We start from the raw sequence: 16942 nt of genomic DNA, 5'->3' as shown, positions 1-16942 counted from the left end.
GCAGCCACAAGGCAAGGGAGTCCCCCCTGTACGCGGAGAGAAACCGTGTTAACCCCTCCATCCATCCCCTGTAATCTCCACTGTATGAGTGCACGGAGAACTGATCGCACATTCTAAAGCTGCGACGTTCTGCCCGCTAGTTTTTTTCGTGATCTTAACAGGAATTGATATACGCTAGGTCATCTTTTATTTAGCCTTCATTGGCACACGAAATATGTTACATTTTTACACAGTCTTCTCATGGTATAGCCGCCAAGCTGTCTGATGTAAGTGAGAAAGTCCATAGTTCACAAAAAATACTCAGCACCCGTATTTCTTCCCAGAATTCCAAGTTGGGCCGTTCCAATCTGGCTGAGAAGGCCACAGAACCCTACATGTAGTGCGTTCGAGCAAGACTATGTGCGAAGCGAATGCCGCCCATAGTATCATCCAATCACTTACCGCTCAATGGCAACTACTAGGGTAGTCGATTGCATAGATGCCAGATGAACAAGAATTCCTCTCTTGCCCTCTTTTGTGGGAGATCCAGGAATCGGCCAATCTGTCTGAAGTTTGACAGGTCTCCATCCACGTCAATCCAACGCAAGGTCAACCTAGTCGGTGTACTGCATGACGTAGATCTCGATTCAAAAGCGTGATTTCCGAACCTACATCGACATCGTTAAGCCCACCACGAGCAGAGTTCATTAATTCTGGCTCCCAGGGACCATCTCCAGCGACTATCAGAATGCTTGCCAAATCACTTCCGATTCTGCAAAACCACCAAAACATGGTTACTTTTCAGGTAAATTGATGCACAAGACAATGCCGACATCCATTGGGATTTAATACAGCGCCTTATCTATCCACACTGGTAAACAGGCGTTTCTGTGTTCCAGTACGCGTACAAGTTCTTGTTCCCCTTCCGATCAATCTTACCCTGCCGGCGCCGTTCCTCCTTCTGCACCTTTTCCTCATTCCTGTACTGCACCGCCAGCAGCGATCGCTGCTCCGATGCAGATAAGTGCATCAGTGCACTTCGATCATTCGCCCTCATGTTTGCTAGCTGATGCGCGATCACCGCCTTCTCTCGCTTTTCTCTCTTAGACAGTGCTTGTGTCCGACCAGGATGCAGCGGGCCCTCGCTGGACTCCTCTTCTTCAGATTCTACCTGGACATATTCTAGTCGTGAAGGTGGGGTCCGCATTCGGCGCCTTAGGTGATTGATAGACGGCCCCGTCTGGTCCGAGGACCGCTTGGATATGATCTTGCCTGATGGCAACCGAAGAGAGTCTTCATCGACCTGTAACGGCTGACTTGGGCTTGCCGGCTCGTTCTGCACATCGCACTCGTCTTTGTCGCTCTCATAGTCACCTCCTTCGTTGCCTTCGGTCTCGGAGAAAGTGAAGTCGTAAAAGTCGGCAAATTCGGAGTCTTGGTTTGCTGGGTCAAACCTGCAGTGACCTTTGCCGACCATGTGTTGCTGTACAGCTTGTACCGTTGTCCTCTTTGTCCCGCAATGTAGACATTCCCGATAATCGAATATGACTAGGTGCAGGTACTTGAAGAGAGTTTCCAGGTCGACGAGCAGATTTTGCTGATGTGGAATAAACAGGCCGTGTGACTTTTGCATGTGGGCTACACTGGCAGGGAAGTCTGCTGAGAGATTGGGGCAGAATAGGCATTGCCCAGGAATGAATGGTTGCATGACCGCGCTGTGAGAGTCAATTGACTCTTTCGGGGAAAGTGGTATGTTGTTGTTGTTGTTCTGATTTGAGAGCGAGTCCATCGAATTCCGAAGTAGCGCAGTTGTTGCTGTGTTCGTTGCTGTTGTTGTTGCACCCGGCATTGATAAGTGGTCGTTTGAGTGGAATTAGCTTCTGGCTGGTCTTAGTTGGAAGAGGGGACGGAACTGGATCCCGATGTTGTATCTAAAATTGAAGTTGTCTTTTCGATTGAATTGATGGAATGAAATAAGCTCCATTCGGATGATTCCCATATCTATATAATCACTTGCATTCACATAAACAAACTAGGCGGCGTTCCGAACATCCACGGGTTCTCAACACCGTGGTCGATGGCCCAGAAGTCCGAGCCGCAGGACTAAGCCCCTTCAGACCAAGGATGTACGCCATGATTGAGACGGTCCACTATAACTGGAAGAGTCTGCCAATGAACTCTTAGTATCACGGTGACGAGGTATGATTCATAATGAACGATGCAGCCACTTTCGGTGTTCTACCAATGAGCTGCTAGGTGACTCACCACAATAATGAGACAGGCAAGGATGTCAAAGACCCTGAAACGGCTCTTTCTCTTTTCTATTATTCTGACTTAGATCTCGACTGAGCAATATCATCAGGAGATTGGCTCATCAAGAGCCGCGATTGGCCGAGAATAGCCGAGAGTCTTATCTAGCAAAAGCCACGCACAAACACCAGTACAGTCACAGGTTCAGAGGTGCGGCTCAAGGAATCAGTGTATGTGGCATTGAATACATTCATTTGCTCTATTTGTTTGTCTCTTTGATGTAATTGAAACAGCAGAGTGGTCTAATCATCGGCCACATTGGCCAGCCACAATCTGGCTCGACAACTCATTGGGCGGGATTTCCAACCCACATCGACCGTCTGCAGAGCAAGTTCCCTTGAATGTCCCGTCAGTGCAGGCCTGGCCTGCAACGCCACCACCCTTCTTCTGGGGAGCTGTCGATATCTATATTAGCATGTAAGTGCAGATGGACGTCTTGGCGCTGAAAGCTTTAAGAAGTACGCACTCGCATGGACAGACGCTGTAAGCCCCAAGATCAAGAGAGCGGCGTTTACGGATAACTTCATATTCGATAAGAATTGCTGAAGTCAATGACGAGAATTCTGCTTTGCTTCGAAATTGAATCGATGATTGAACAGTAGATTAGTGAAGTTGTGAGGAGTAGGACGAATGAGGAAAGAGATAGGAATTTTGAGCAAGAAGATGCGAAACCAACGCGAATGACTTGTGTGATAAGTCAGAATGGTTAATGAGTCGTTGTTCTTGACAGCTTGAATCCTCAGGATGTTCGTCGCTATTTAAGCATGAGGTAGATTTACCAACAAGATCATCACTTGTTTTATTTGACTCTGTAGGGAATATTTTCTCTCATCTTCGAGATCTTCATTTGCCCATTCGCTTTCGGTTCCCATGGATTTGGTTTCGCTTACAGCGACTTGCAACGTCGCAAGTTTGGATGGCATCCTCGTTGACATCGCTCTATCTTTCGGATGAAACTTTACTCACGTCTATTGAGTCAGCCATCTCAAATAATCGACTCTTGAATGTACCCGTCTGACCCAGGGAAATGGAACCAACCGCGTCTGATCGACATTTGAGAAGCGAAACAGTACAGCGATAGAAGCTTAGTATTGAGGTTTCTAGAAGACTTCGATTGAGGTAATTTCCACCGCAATCCCCCATGAAGAATTCTATGGAGTTTTCACGCTTCATTCTCCTAGAACGACAGTTTGTGAGACTTTTCTTGACAGTAGTATCCACCGAGCATGTCGTTTTGAATTCCGAGCGTTCCAAAATGCGGCAGCGATATGTCTTCCGCTACCTAAGTACTCATTCTATTCCTACAAGACGCCGCAAGTCTTTCCAATACGCTCAAGTGCCACTCAAACTCCCTCACGCTAATGCTGAATCGCCGCAAGTTCCGCGTTCCTACAAACATCGCACCCTCGATATCTTCCGGCAGGATTTCTTTGAAGACGGGGCACATTGTCGCCACTCGGAGGATGGTAACCATGGTGAAGGTCCTAAGGAGATGTCAGAAACGAGCCTTTACAGTAGTGGTGCTCTGTAGCCTAAGGCTTCGCACTTACACCATTCCGGCAGCAAATAGGCCAGTAATGCTGTTGGCAGGATCAATGTCGAAAACATTGATGAAACCCTTGCAACCCTCAAGGCACATTCGGCACCGCTCCAATATCGCCTCCCGGCACGGATGCGTCTCGAAGTGCGCCATGTTCAACATCACGTATTCGATGAAAGGGCGATGAATGATGTACTGCCCCGCATAGTACCGCCCCTTGAGCCTCAGCACGTTCCACGGATTGTTGCCCAACTCTTCAACTTGAATGATACCGGGCGTCATAGGAGAAGTTGCAATTTCCGGCTGTTGCCCAGGCGTTCTTCTAGGCTGGCTCGTGAGCAGGAAATCGGGGAGATTGCGGTAAAGCGCACCGTGATACGACCAAAGATCCTCGGTGATCCGCAGTAGCCAGTTGGCGTAGTTGGTGCGCGTCATGCGAAACTGGTCTTTGCTATCAAAGACGACGCTGTTAACCCGGTTGAGAAACCGCCTGATTGCCGCGTTGGTACTGATTTGGAAGGCGACAAGTTCCTCGGTCCTGTAGAAAGACGTCGATGACGGACTCGTCACCTCGGCTTCCGGGGTCGCCTGGTTGATGGTGAATTCTTTGTGCTGCTTGGGTGTTTCGGGGGCCGGGTAGGGTACGACTTCTTCGTATCTCGCTATACCTGAGGGTAATGTGATTGAGATCTCGGACACAAAGTCACCTTCGTAAATCAGTGCGACCCAAAAGAGTCTACGGAAGGCGTCCGAGAATCCATCATTGCCTTCTGCGCCTCTGGCATCTCTGTTTCCCGTTTTAGTAATCCAGTTGCTTGCAGGCGGGACTTGTGAGGTCCTCAAGATAAGTACCTTTTCGCGAGAGCTTCACACTTGACGGCGGTTGCATGTGCCCAGTGGAAAGAATCTGCTACTCTTCCGTTCGCATTCATATATAAGCTGCAAGCCGTCAGTTCAGGTAGAACAATGCTAAGTATACAAGCGTGAGCCTGACCTCGCCAACATCGTGCATTGTGCTGCTTCAAGGCTGATTTCAGATGAAATGAAGCCCAGCAAAAGTCGCGCTTTTCGCCACAGCTGCTCATCGATGTCCGGAAAGTCTCCAATGATGCTCGAGCTTATGGGTCTTTGGCGTTGACCTCCATCTCGGCCTGCTCTTTCATCCAATGAAATGCGATAGTCCCCGGTGTAGACGAAGGATCCCATGCAGAGGACCAACAGCAATAAACAGTACCGGGCCGGCGCAGTAAGGGGCGAGACCACACTTGCAGTCTTTTCAGACGCTATTACTTCATTTAAAGTGTTGATGATGTCCTCCGGGGAGAGGAGAGGAAAGAAGATGTTCACTTCGGCAAAGTACTCATGGATCACCTCCCGATACCGATCAGCGGCATGGATGGATACTGGCAGACTCCGGTCTTGGAATAATCTCCAAGACTCTGGAGGGCACATCGAAGAATCTGTACCTGTATCTTTGCGGAAAAAGATGTCAGTTGCTTCCGCTGAGCGCAGCCCTCCCGGAAAAGCTGGCCGCGGCGGTTGTGACGCCGAGTCCGTTTCTGATAGCAGCTGCTTTACTATCGGCCACTCAAAGACATGGTTCGCATTCGCTGTATGGGATAAAGGGATTGGAATTTGAGCATCTGCATCAGCATTCCTTGTCTGAACCGCGTCTGTTTGGTTCCTCGTTGACGTTGAGTCAGGACCTGCCTCGGGCTGTGTATGGTGTGCCGATCGCGGAGTTGTAGCATGCCGTGTAGCTTGAGGTGATGGCGTATCTAAAGACGGTTGGGAAGCTTGCTGGCTCTGCGATTGCTGTTGTCCAGAAAATACCGGTGAAGAAAGCAAGCGATCTTCCAACATCTGGATGCGCTCCAACAAGATCCTGGTATTCTGCTCGATGCGCGGCTGGTTCGAGTCGCGGTAGACGCACTCCACGTTCTGCGTCACGCAGAGACTGCACTTTGGCTTGGCAGCGTCGCATCGCGTCTTGCGGGCCCGGCAGTTGGTGCATGCCTGCCATACACGGCGTCGTGTCGGAAAGTAATGGGCAGCAGAGAAGGAGGAAGACGGCGCGGAGTCATCCATGATCGGCCGCCCATCGGCATCGGGATCACAAGGGTACGGGAGTGAGTTGTGCGATTTGCGGAGATGGAACTGGAAAATCCACTGGAGAAAAGGGGAATTCTTTGGCGGATTTGACTGGCTGAGGCCCACGCTTCAAGTTACTCCAGGGGACATTACGTGAGGAACTTCCCCGCTACTCCCCGGCTGTCCTAGTGCCGCGCGGCGCCGGGATCTTGCCGGTCGGTCCGTGATGTTCGGCCTGAGGGCCGAGTGCTCGTGGCTTGTTCAGATTCATCCAGCGACTATAGACTGAGGGACTGCTTAGGAAACATAAGTTTGTGGAAAGCCCAGATGACGTATGGCGGACTACCTTAAATAAGGACTATTCCCATAGAGCAAGGATCTCGCCTGAGAAGCTGTAGAATCCTATCAATGCCAAGCATAGCGAAGAATATGACGGTCAATTCTTCCTTGACTCAAATCGGTGTAGTACATATTGCAAGTGAATCGAAAAGAGTTGAACCCGTAGTCATTATTCTACGAAACCCAAATAACGCCAGTGTATGCAACCCAGTCAGCCTCATCATGATGTCGAGGCTAATGAAAATTTCGAAGCTATGAAACAACAGCAACTGGAGTTAGACTGGCCTGAGCAAGATGCTTCTTCTTTTCATCAGGTGCCAGCTCAAATACGCCAACACCAGATACAGTTTCTCTAGGCTTTCCTTGTTCCTTCTCAACCTCTGAGGGAATCACCTTGCCCTCCAACCTCTTGTCCCCAGGCGTCATCGGCGCATAGAGGCTCAACAACTCATTCAGCCTCTCTCGCTGAATGCAGTTTTCGTACTTCCAGCTGGCAGCAAGCTCATCCAGCTCTTCAAACGTCTTGTCCCTGAAGTAATCGGCCCATTCGGGGATCATGTACTCCGTCATGGTGATGCCGCGGATGCCGCGGAACACGTGCATGTGCATGCGCCACTGCCACGGGTACTTCTTGTTGTATTGTGCGGGAACGTTGTCTTCGAACCACTTGTGTAGGGGGCCAAAGAGATTGGGCTGGAGGTGTGCGTCGTCGTAGGCCCAGCTGTCGACGGCAAGGTTGCGCTTCTTGCGGATCATGGGGCCGAGGAGCTTCAGCCAGGCGGAGTCGGGGGAGAGGTAGGTCATGCCCATGACGTTTACGTCTTTGTAGGCCCAGATACTCCATGCTGCGGATGGAGCTGTTAGCGAATGTTCAAAGGTCTCGTGTCGCAAGTTGTCTCACCAATACCCTCGTCGGTATAAATTGCCATTTGCTTGTCGAGCATCTTGTATCGTTCCTCGTTGTGCTCTTCGAAGTCTGGGTTGTACTCCTTTCGTTCGTAAATTGGACCGAATTCGCCTGCGCCTCGACGGTTAGCGATTTGTCTATTCATACCTAAAGGTGTTCATACCATTCCAGATTGGCACGTTGTGCTCTTTCATGAAAGCAACCTTGCGGTCGTACATCTGGCGGATATAGGCATCCTGATCTGCCAGACCTTGGTATCTACCAATGCGGTTGGGAAAGCCGAATCCACAGTAATCGTGCACCGCATAGACAGAGTTATCGAACACCTTTGCGAAGCCGGAAAAGTCCATGCTAAACGTGTTGCCCTCGAGCCAGAGAATGTGTTCGGGATCAATGTCGCGAATGGCGGGGACGATGCGATCGTAGAAGGCGAGAAGGCGAGTCCACTCGACGTCGGCGGGTTCGTTGAGAGGGTTGTATCCTGCGATCCACGGATTTCCCTTGTATCGCTTCGCTATCACCTGCCAAAGGTTGATAACTCTGTCTTGGAAATGCTTGTGGTCCCAGAACGCGGCGTATCCGGTCGGGTTATCTGAGTGCCAATCTTGGTTCTGGCCACCAGGAGCGGAGTGGAGGTCGAGAATTGTGTAGATCTTGTACTTGGCGCACTACAAGAAGAGACATTAGTCGGGAAGAAGAGTCTGAGAAACGTTGGAGGAACCTACGATTTCAATTGCGCGATCAAGATGCTTGAAGCCTTCCTCTTTGATCACAAAGGGGTTCATGTCATCTTCGAAGTGGTGGTAGTTGAAAGACAGACGGATGCAGTTGAAGCCAATCGAGGCGAGGAATTCGGCGTCTTTCTCGGTGAAGAAGTATTCGAGGAACTTGTCGAAGAAGAAATCGGACTTCTCCTTGCCGAGCACCTTCAGCAGTGCTGCACGAATCTGGTGCTCACGACCGGGAAAGCCGTTCATGAAGTTCTCCATCAGCATCCAGCCACCGAGGGCCGTCTGTATCGCGATAGGCAGTCAGCAATGGGCCTTCGGACAGTTGCATTCTGGATATAAAGTGGTAGACACTTACGCCGCGGAGAAGGACAGGCTTGCCCTCAGCATCGACAATGCTGGAGCCGGACGTTCTGAGGATTCCGTTTGACATTGCTGCAATCAGATTGAATCAAAATGAGCGAGGATGACAGAATCAAGGGACAGGGACCAACCGACCCTAACGGCAAGTCCAGCTCCTAAATAGGATCCTTCGGATACGCGCAACGGTTCCAAGCCAGAGCTTCGTACGATCCGTCACTTTCATTGCGGAGTCTTTGCATTAGGTCCACACAACAGGCCCCATGACGTCCCATTATCTCTGAGTAAAGCATAGGCTGACCGAACTCGTACATACGCGCCGCCGAAGGCCAACACGCGACTTAGAGTCCCCGCGTTGGACCTTCGGGGCAGACTTCGACGTTTCCCCGACCCCACGTTCCCACGTTCCCCAACTCGGGGGAATCATTTGGATGCCCCGCATAGCTTAGACGACGGACGACATCAGCCGCAGGACTCAAAGGACGCTAGGGGGAAGGTTTTGGATGCCCCGATGGCGCCCAGACCAGACCGGGGGAAGCATCTAGTTCCCCCGAAGGTTCATGATTCGCCAATCTTGTGGAAAAGTGTCACGAGTTATGGCACGTAGCAATGGGCATACGGAGTGTGGTAAAAGTGGCTTAACTATTAAAGTAGAAATAGACAAAAGGAGAAGGTCTATATATACGATATCTAAGATAGATACGTAATTTAGTACGTAACGGGTACTTTGTGAGGTACAATTACTATCCCTATTACGTAACATACCCCCTAATTACTACTACTAGGGAGCTATTATACCTAAGATAGAATCTCTAAATACCCTTATAAAGGCCTAATTTAGTCGAATATAAATAAAAGAAAATTAAGCGCAAGGGATACGTATTTTTTAAGCCGCGTTTATTATAAATATATCCCTTCGTTTAAAGTAAATAGAATCCTAACTTAGAATAGTATATATTCTATTACTTCCGGTATATAAATTACTAAGGGCGAGGCTACTTAGCCGCCTTGCGTATATTTAAATTCTCGTAGCGTTGCCTAGCTATTATTTTTCTTTTTTTTTTAACCTTTCGTAGTTACTATAAGTACCCCCGTTTACTACGCGCGCGCGCCTACGCCGTTAAATCGTTTACTAATTTTATTCTAAATATAAATATCTAATATATTTAAAAATAATAATAAGTTTCGCGCAATTTTTATAATACCTCTTATATATATATTATACGGTTTACTAAGAGTTTAAATAGGTAATAATATTAACGAGCCCCTCCGGGTCGTTACCCCCCCCCGTAACCTCTTATTTACTTACTAAGGCCCGGCTACCGAGCTCTTCCTCCTTAGCTAAGAGGATATTAAAGCTACTAATTAAGATACCGAGGACTTTATTAAGTTCGAGGCTCTCTTTAGCGGCCGTAATAAGGGTAATAATAAAGTAAATAGTAATAATAAGAGCTTTAACGGGCTTTTACCTATTCCCCCCTCGGAGTTTAAGAGTAAGGATAAGACTAGTTTAGATAATAAGCCCTTTAAAAAGGGTATATCGTATGTTTATTATTTTAAGAGTTTATATTTAATATTATTCTAAGGTCTAAAAAACGCAAGGCTAGCTCTTTTTAAAAAGGTAATAAAAAGTAAAAGAGAACGCTAAGAGGCTAAGGTACTCCCTACGGTAAGTATAGTTCTTTTTATTATTTTAAACCTATTTAACGTATACTTAGTCCTTAAGAAACTTAAAAAAGAGGCTCTTAAGGAACGGGAGATCTAATACTTACCCTATTTTAAAATAGCCCTCTAGTATATTAATACTAAGGATAGTAGTCGTTATTTTATAAGAAGTAATAGCTAGTATGCGCGCTACTTTAATAGCCGTTTAGCTAAAAGGTATATTAATATACCGGTCGTCTTACGGCCGATAGCCTAAGCCCTTACTAAGGCTATTATAAATAGCGCTCTCTCTTTTATAAGTATATTATCCTTTTTTATTATTAAAAAGCGCACTTCTAACTATAGTTTTAATAAAATATTACTAAGCTCCGTAGTATCGTCCGCTAGATATATAATAACTAGAAGATATACGAGAACTATATCGGCTTTTATATAGAGGACTTCTTTAACGCGCGCCCCCGGTCCTCTCTCGTACTTATCGTAGTTATTTATAACTAACCTCTTATTATATTACCCGCTTCCGTACCTTAGGTCGTTAATTTAATAGTCGTTCCGGCTCCCGCGCCCCCCGCTACCCCCGCTATTCTTAGTTTTATAAACTTCGAAGCGTATAAAACGCGTTTCTTAATACGTATACTAACCCTCCTCCTTAGTAACGCTATATTCCTAGTAATTACGTACTTTATAAACTAGGAGTTTAAATAATAAGTATAAGCCCGGGTCTTATTTCTATATATATATACCCTGCGGGGTAAAGTTATTTTATTTATTTTAGGCCTCCGGGCCGCACTCTAGGTTCCGTCTATTATCTACTTTTAGGTATTAAGTTTTTCTAAGCGTAGCCCAAATTAATTATTTTTAACTATTTTAGCTATTTATAATAGCTTCTTACGCATCGTAGAGGTTAAGAAGTATATAAAAATATTCGAACTTAGCTCGTAAAAGGTTTTTAGTAAGTTTATTTACTAATATATCTTCTATTAATATATAAGTAACCTCGAAGCTACTTCTAGCGTACTCTTATCTTAGCTATATGTTCTATATATTAATATAATAAAGTTGAGTAGCTATTCTTTCTCCTTCCCCTACGACGAGTCGAATCGTTTACTAATTATCGTAGTTAACTAACTATACTTCTCCTAGGTCAAAGGCAATGTCCTTAAAAAGGCGCTTTAAAGCTATAGTCTCTTTTATAGTTTCCTTAAGGTAAAGAAGCTTAGCTTCGGTAGTTAACGTCGTAACTATTACTTAGCGTACTAATTTTTATTAAATTAGGCTATTAAAAAGGAATATTATATATCCCTAAAATAATCGTCGTATTACTTCGTTATTTACGAAGCTAGTATCTCTAGCTAAAAATAATAATTGCGCACTCGGTATACTACTATAGTAGAGCGCAAAATATCTCGTTATATAGAGATATCGGATATAGTAATTAATTACTTTAATATAGGTTACGCTTAGGTTAGTTAAGAACCGTAATAATTACGAGTAAGTAAAGGCGACGTCTAGTCTAATTATAATAACTATATAAAGCACACTCCCGACCTTCTCTTAGTAGCTCTTTATTTCCTCCTTTATTACCTACCCCTCGTTTAGTTTAAACTCTTTTTAAAAAAGAGGGGTAGCTAGATATAGTAAATCTATAAAGTCGAAGCGCTTAGTAACTCGCTTAATATATACGTCGTAAATAAGGTAAACTTTACGAGCAGTACGGTCTCGTAAAATCCGCACTCCGAAGAAGTAATTAATCGGTCCATTCTCCTTAAGGTTAATATATTCTTTTATATTATTAACGATCCCCTAAGCCGCCTTTCGGTCGTCTCGATAGTATAGAATAATAAAGTTATTGACGTAGAATACTAGTATTACTTTCTTATTTACGGTTTAGTAAATATAGATCTCCTCGTAGCTATATATTATATTTATACTATAAAGTATAGAGGTAAAAGTTTAGAACTAGAGAATTAGTAAGTCTTAGAGACTATATAGAGCGCGTTAGAGTTTGTTTACTTTATTAGTAACCTTATATCCCTCTAGGAGTTTAATAATCACTAGCTTCTCGCTCTTAAGAGGCGCGTTAAAGAATGCGTTAATAGTATTATACTAGTCTACTTTAAAATCGAATTAGGTAGCTATTACTATTATAAGCCTAAAGGCCTTTGCGGCGAGCGTCGAAGCGTACGTATTTTATAAGGGGTTAAGTAATTATATATCCCCCCTTATATATATACGTACTTTTACCTCGCTAACCTCGTTATTAACGTCGTACTTATAAGTATATACCCACTTTAATAGAAGTAGGATCCCTTATTTAGGATCACGGTCGACCTCTTCTTATATACTAATATCCCTTAGCTTTTTTATTTCTACGTCTATAGCATCCCTAAGTAACTTCTATAGTTGCGGTAGGAAATATTTAATATTACTAAACTTCTTTAGTAAGCTTTAAAAGTTAACTTTAGTAAGTCGTAGTTTCTAAACTCCTCTAGAGCGCTCTAGGTAGGTCCTATAAACTACTCTTTTTATTACTTAATAAAGTATTATATATCCTATACTACTTTCCTCTATAGCTTTTTACTAATTAAGTATAAAAGTAAAGAAAAAGTAGTCCTAGAGACGGTTATAGTAATCGCTGTCTCTTATATTTAAATATAAGAGCGTCGCGAAGATATTACTATTAAAGCGTTATAAAGGTCTACGGGCCCGGTTTAAATATCTAGGACCTAATAGAGCTTTACTTAGTACTTAATAAGGTAGTTCTTATAAGCTCTATTCTTATATAATAATAGAGGTTTATTATAAGGGTTCCTTATTAACGTCGACTTTAGTATTAAGAATTGCTTCCTTACGATCGGTACCTCGTTTACTACGTACTCTAACGTTTTACTAAGAGACGTTAGGAATTAAAAGCTCGAGAACTTCTGTGGTATATATAAGCGCTTATAGGGAGGACTATGGACTGCGCAGAGCCGTTTATAACTTAGTTATTATATCCCCTTTTTTACCCCTACCCCCGAGCTTGCGCAAGGGGGTTATCTTAGGGGTTAATAATAATAATAAGACTATATTAGCCTCTTTAGCCTTATTTACTATACCCTAGAGTACGTCTATCGGTTACTTAGCGTCCTAAATAGTTAAAAATCTAATAGTAATACTATCCTTGACTATAGAGTTATCTTAAGTACTAGTATTTCCGAAATCTAGATCTACTTCCCCGAGTGCTCGAATTAACTTATTATTAGTATTAAAGAGTTCTTATATCTCTTAGATTATTAGATTTACTTACTTACCTACGATAGCTTATTCTTCGTATACGGGATTATAAAAGACTTCTTTATTAAACCTAATATTCCTCGTAATAAATACCTACTCGAGCGCGGGTACCTAGACCCTATATAGGTTATGCGTTTCTAGTATATATCTAACTAAGTATCCTATATGCCCGCGGGGAAGCACTTTAAACTCCTTCTAATATATACCCCTTTTACGATCCCTATAAAGAGGGTATGCTTAGTAGCTATATATATAGAAGCTACCGAGATACGGGGTAACCGGTTTAGAATCCCGTACTTAATAACCCGTCTACTACTAGCGTTAATACCGCTTTTACTAGTTAATTTCTATTATAATAAGTAAATCTCCTTTATTAACCTCCCGTGGGGTAATATTATAAATAAAGATTACCGCTAGTACTATTTCGTCCTATAGATTCGTAAGGAGGTTTGTAAAAAGGCGCATCTTACGAGCTTTAGTAATTACGAGTTAACCTACTCTTTTAGCGTTACCTACGGGTTCCTTCGTATATAAAAATAAAAGTTCTATTCCGATTCCTAGCTCGCTATACTACGTCTTATATACGCGTCTAACGTTTATAATTAGGAGAGCGGTCTTATTATTACTTCTAAAAAAGCAGATTAGAGTCCCTTTTTAATAACAAATCGCTACCTCGAGGCTCTATAGTATAAAAAGCACTTCCTCCTCTATTTTTATCCTTAAAGGGAACCCCCTAAGCTGCTTACTATATTCGTTAAAAACTATAAGTATATATTATCGTTTACTAAAAAATAGTTCGAAATAGAAGAGATCCTAGTATATATAGTACTATAGCCGTAAGGCTCTTCTCGAGGGTAGTCCTCTTAAAACTACTATTTTAGCTTCGGATAATATATATACTTTATACTTAACTTATAATAAAGGTTTAATACGCACACCTCGAGTCTTATATAATAATTAATAAAGAGCATTAGGTCCGAGATAACCTATTCTAAGGTACTAGAGGAGCGCGCTATTAGACCTCTTACGGGTACGTTAATATAAATAACGGAATTTTCTATAGCTAACTAATAGCATAATACTAACTAAGCTCTATAGGACACGCTTAAGGTTTATAAAAGAAGGATAGGATTAGAGGAGCTTATATTTAAAAAAGACTAGATTATTCTTTTAGATAAGCTACTTTTTAATAGTGCTCTTATAAAGCGTTCCCTATTATAAAGTATAATCTAGACCGTAGTACTAGAGTGCGCTTCTATTTAGTAAAGTCTCTAAGACTATATTAATATAGAATCCCTTAATATAAGCGACGTTCTAAAGCTTTAGATCGCAGGTTCCTTTTCTTTTAGGTCCGTCTAGGACGCCCTTTATAATACGAGTACTACGTGCGGTAATAAGTAATATAGTAGTTCCTAATTTAACGTAGTTTTTATTACTTAATAATACGTAACTCTCGGGTTTAAGTAGGCTCTTATCGTTAACTAAATATATTACTTTATAGCTATCTATTACCGTATTCTAAAAAAGGGGGTGAGCGCTACTTATAGGGGTGCTAAAGATTACGTTTACCTCTAAGTCCTAACTTTTTATAAGTATAGTAACTACGTAGCCCTCGTCCTAGTTTACTAATAAGCTCGCTATAGGTTAGTTAGAGGATCCTTTTAAAAACCTAGGTTTCTTAGGGGTTCTATCGTTCCTTAGCTAACTAGCTTTCTTAAGCTTACTATAGAGTAATTTTTATTTACTTATTTAATAGCGGCGAGGACTTCCTTTATATAGCTCTTTAGTATTCGTATTAGTAACCTATTAGCGTTTCGGCCTATAAGTGCCTATTCTAATTTTCGGCACGCCGTAGGGCGCTACGGGTATGCGTAATTATAAGGGTATATAACGTTACCCTTATTATTTACGTCGTTAACTAAGTTAGAGCGTTTAGTAAAAGTAGAGTAAGCCCCTCTTTAACTTAAAAGTCGTTTAGTATATACGTCCTAGGTTACTAAGCTAAATATATACGTAATCTCCTCAAGGGTCCTCGTATACGTTCCGAAGGCTATTAATTCGCTAAAGGTCTTATATATACGTTAGCCCTATATAGAGTTAAGTCTAGACTTAACCGTAACTAAGAAGTTAAGTATAGCGATCTCTTTACTAATTTCTAAAATATCGTACGTTTTAGCTTAAAAGTAAGCGGACTACTACTCCTTATACTAGCATTAGGGGTTAATTCCGGTCCTTGCTTTATTAAGGGCTTATTAATATTCCTCTCGAACCGCATTCTTTACTACTAGTTTAGGGGGCGCAAATTCCTATTTTAGATATCTAACGATTCGCTATATACTAAACTTAGCGCCGTTTTTAATAGCTTTCTAAAATGCGTATTCGTATAATATAATATTAACTAATTTTACTAACTACTAGGCGAGGACTTTAATATACGTATTAATAGTATTACGTTCATAAGCTATAAGTTACTCGTATTTAGTATCGAGCTCCTATTATTTCTAAATACTCTTAAGTATATAGATCCTCTTTACGGGTATAGTATAAAGATAGATTTATTTACGTAAAGTAGGTAGTATAGCTAGTTTTATAAAAAGAAACCCGGCTTAGTTCTATAAGTTACTCGTACTTAAAGAAGTTAAAAGGTTCGTACTAAGAGTTATATTTAGAAGCTATTAGTAAAGGATTTCTTAGTTTTTTTAGTCGTTCTCGAATACTTTATAACGGGCTTAGTAAGCTCGTAGTTCTTTTTTATTACGGGTTGCGACTAATCGTCCGAATTCTAAGGGCAAAGTAAGCGCTATAGAGGGGTTAAGGAATGCGTCGGAATTTAGAGCGTCTAGGTCGACGTACTTCTAAACCTTAACGCCCTTACTTATAGTACGAAGTACGTTAAACTATTTAATCTAACTATCGTAGCTAGTTAGTTTAGCTTAGGCTAAAGTAGGTATGAGTAAGTCGGTTATTTTAAAAAGATCGTAAGAATCGTATTAATAAGTACGTTATCGTAGTATAAGGTCTTAACTAAGAGCTAGGCTTATAACTATTATAAGTTATAGCACGTAGTAATAGGTATATAGAGTATAGTAAAAGTAGCTTAACTATTAAAATAGAAATAGATAAAAGGAGAAGGTCTATATATACGATATCTAAGATAGACACGTGATTTAGCACGTGACGGGCACTTTGTGAGGTGCGATTACTATCCCTGTTACGTGATAAAAAGAGGAGCCAGGCATCTCATACGTACTCCACACTATCGTCGGCCGACGCTACATAACTGGTGTTGTTCTCACTAGTTTACACGGGTTTGCTGCCCTTCGTTCTACGGAAACAATCGGACGAGTCAGGCGAGCTTGACTTCATCCGCAACTTCTAATGGTTCGTTTCCCCATGGAGACTCGTCCAGACAACTTCATCTCGTGATGCCCCGGATGTGGGGACCAAGTTTGCTTTTACCCCAGCCCCCGGATCTTCTCCGCATCCCATCATCCGACTTGCCAAACCCCCGTCTTTGTCCCGATAGTTCCCAAGTCCTCTTCGGCAGGCAGAGCCTTTGCGTCCCAAGCGTACGGTTCTGCTAACATTGTCGTGTGTGAGTGTGAAGGGCTAGCTTTCCGCGCCAGTGGTGCTATCGCTCGATCGGAATACTTCTTCTCCTAAGCCCATCTGCCGACTTCGTAACGCCGTCACCTAGCAAGACTGCTTGACACCAATCCAACGAGCAAAACCTGGCAAAGTCTCGAA

General features: G+C 43.0%; 1 protein-coding gene across 1 annotated transcript; it reads right to left on the bottom strand.

Moving 5' to 3' along the window:
* Positions 1-238: 238 nt before the first annotated feature.
* On the bottom strand, positions 239-8327 carry CLUP02_12671 (murein transglycosylase; the record flags this gene model as incomplete). The annotated part of the gene is made up of 25 exons (XM_049291635.1): positions 239-257; positions 308-370; positions 442-545; positions 607-751; positions 852-1806; positions 2013-2082; positions 2131-2217; positions 2412-2531; positions 2560-2684; positions 2756-2770; positions 2846-3043; positions 3180-3228; positions 3328-3466; positions 3633-3773; positions 3840-4643; positions 4703-4768; positions 4824-5998; positions 6059-6176; positions 6280-6322; positions 6373-6433; positions 6521-7104; positions 7161-7277; positions 7330-7834; positions 7892-8179; positions 8253-8327. The coding sequence occupies 25 exons, from the start codon at positions 8325-8327 to the stop codon at positions 239-241; spliced, it is 6066 nt and encodes a 2021-aa protein (XP_049148781.1).
* Positions 8328-16942: the final 8615 nt, after the last annotated feature.

This window comes from Colletotrichum lupini, chromosome 6 (assembly GCF_023278565.1).
Source record: "Colletotrichum lupini chromosome 6, complete sequence".
In the NCBI taxonomy this organism is placed as follows: Eukaryota; Fungi; Ascomycota; class Sordariomycetes; order Glomerellales; family Glomerellaceae; genus Colletotrichum; species Colletotrichum lupini.
This window is presented reverse-complemented; position numbering and strand designations above follow the sequence as displayed.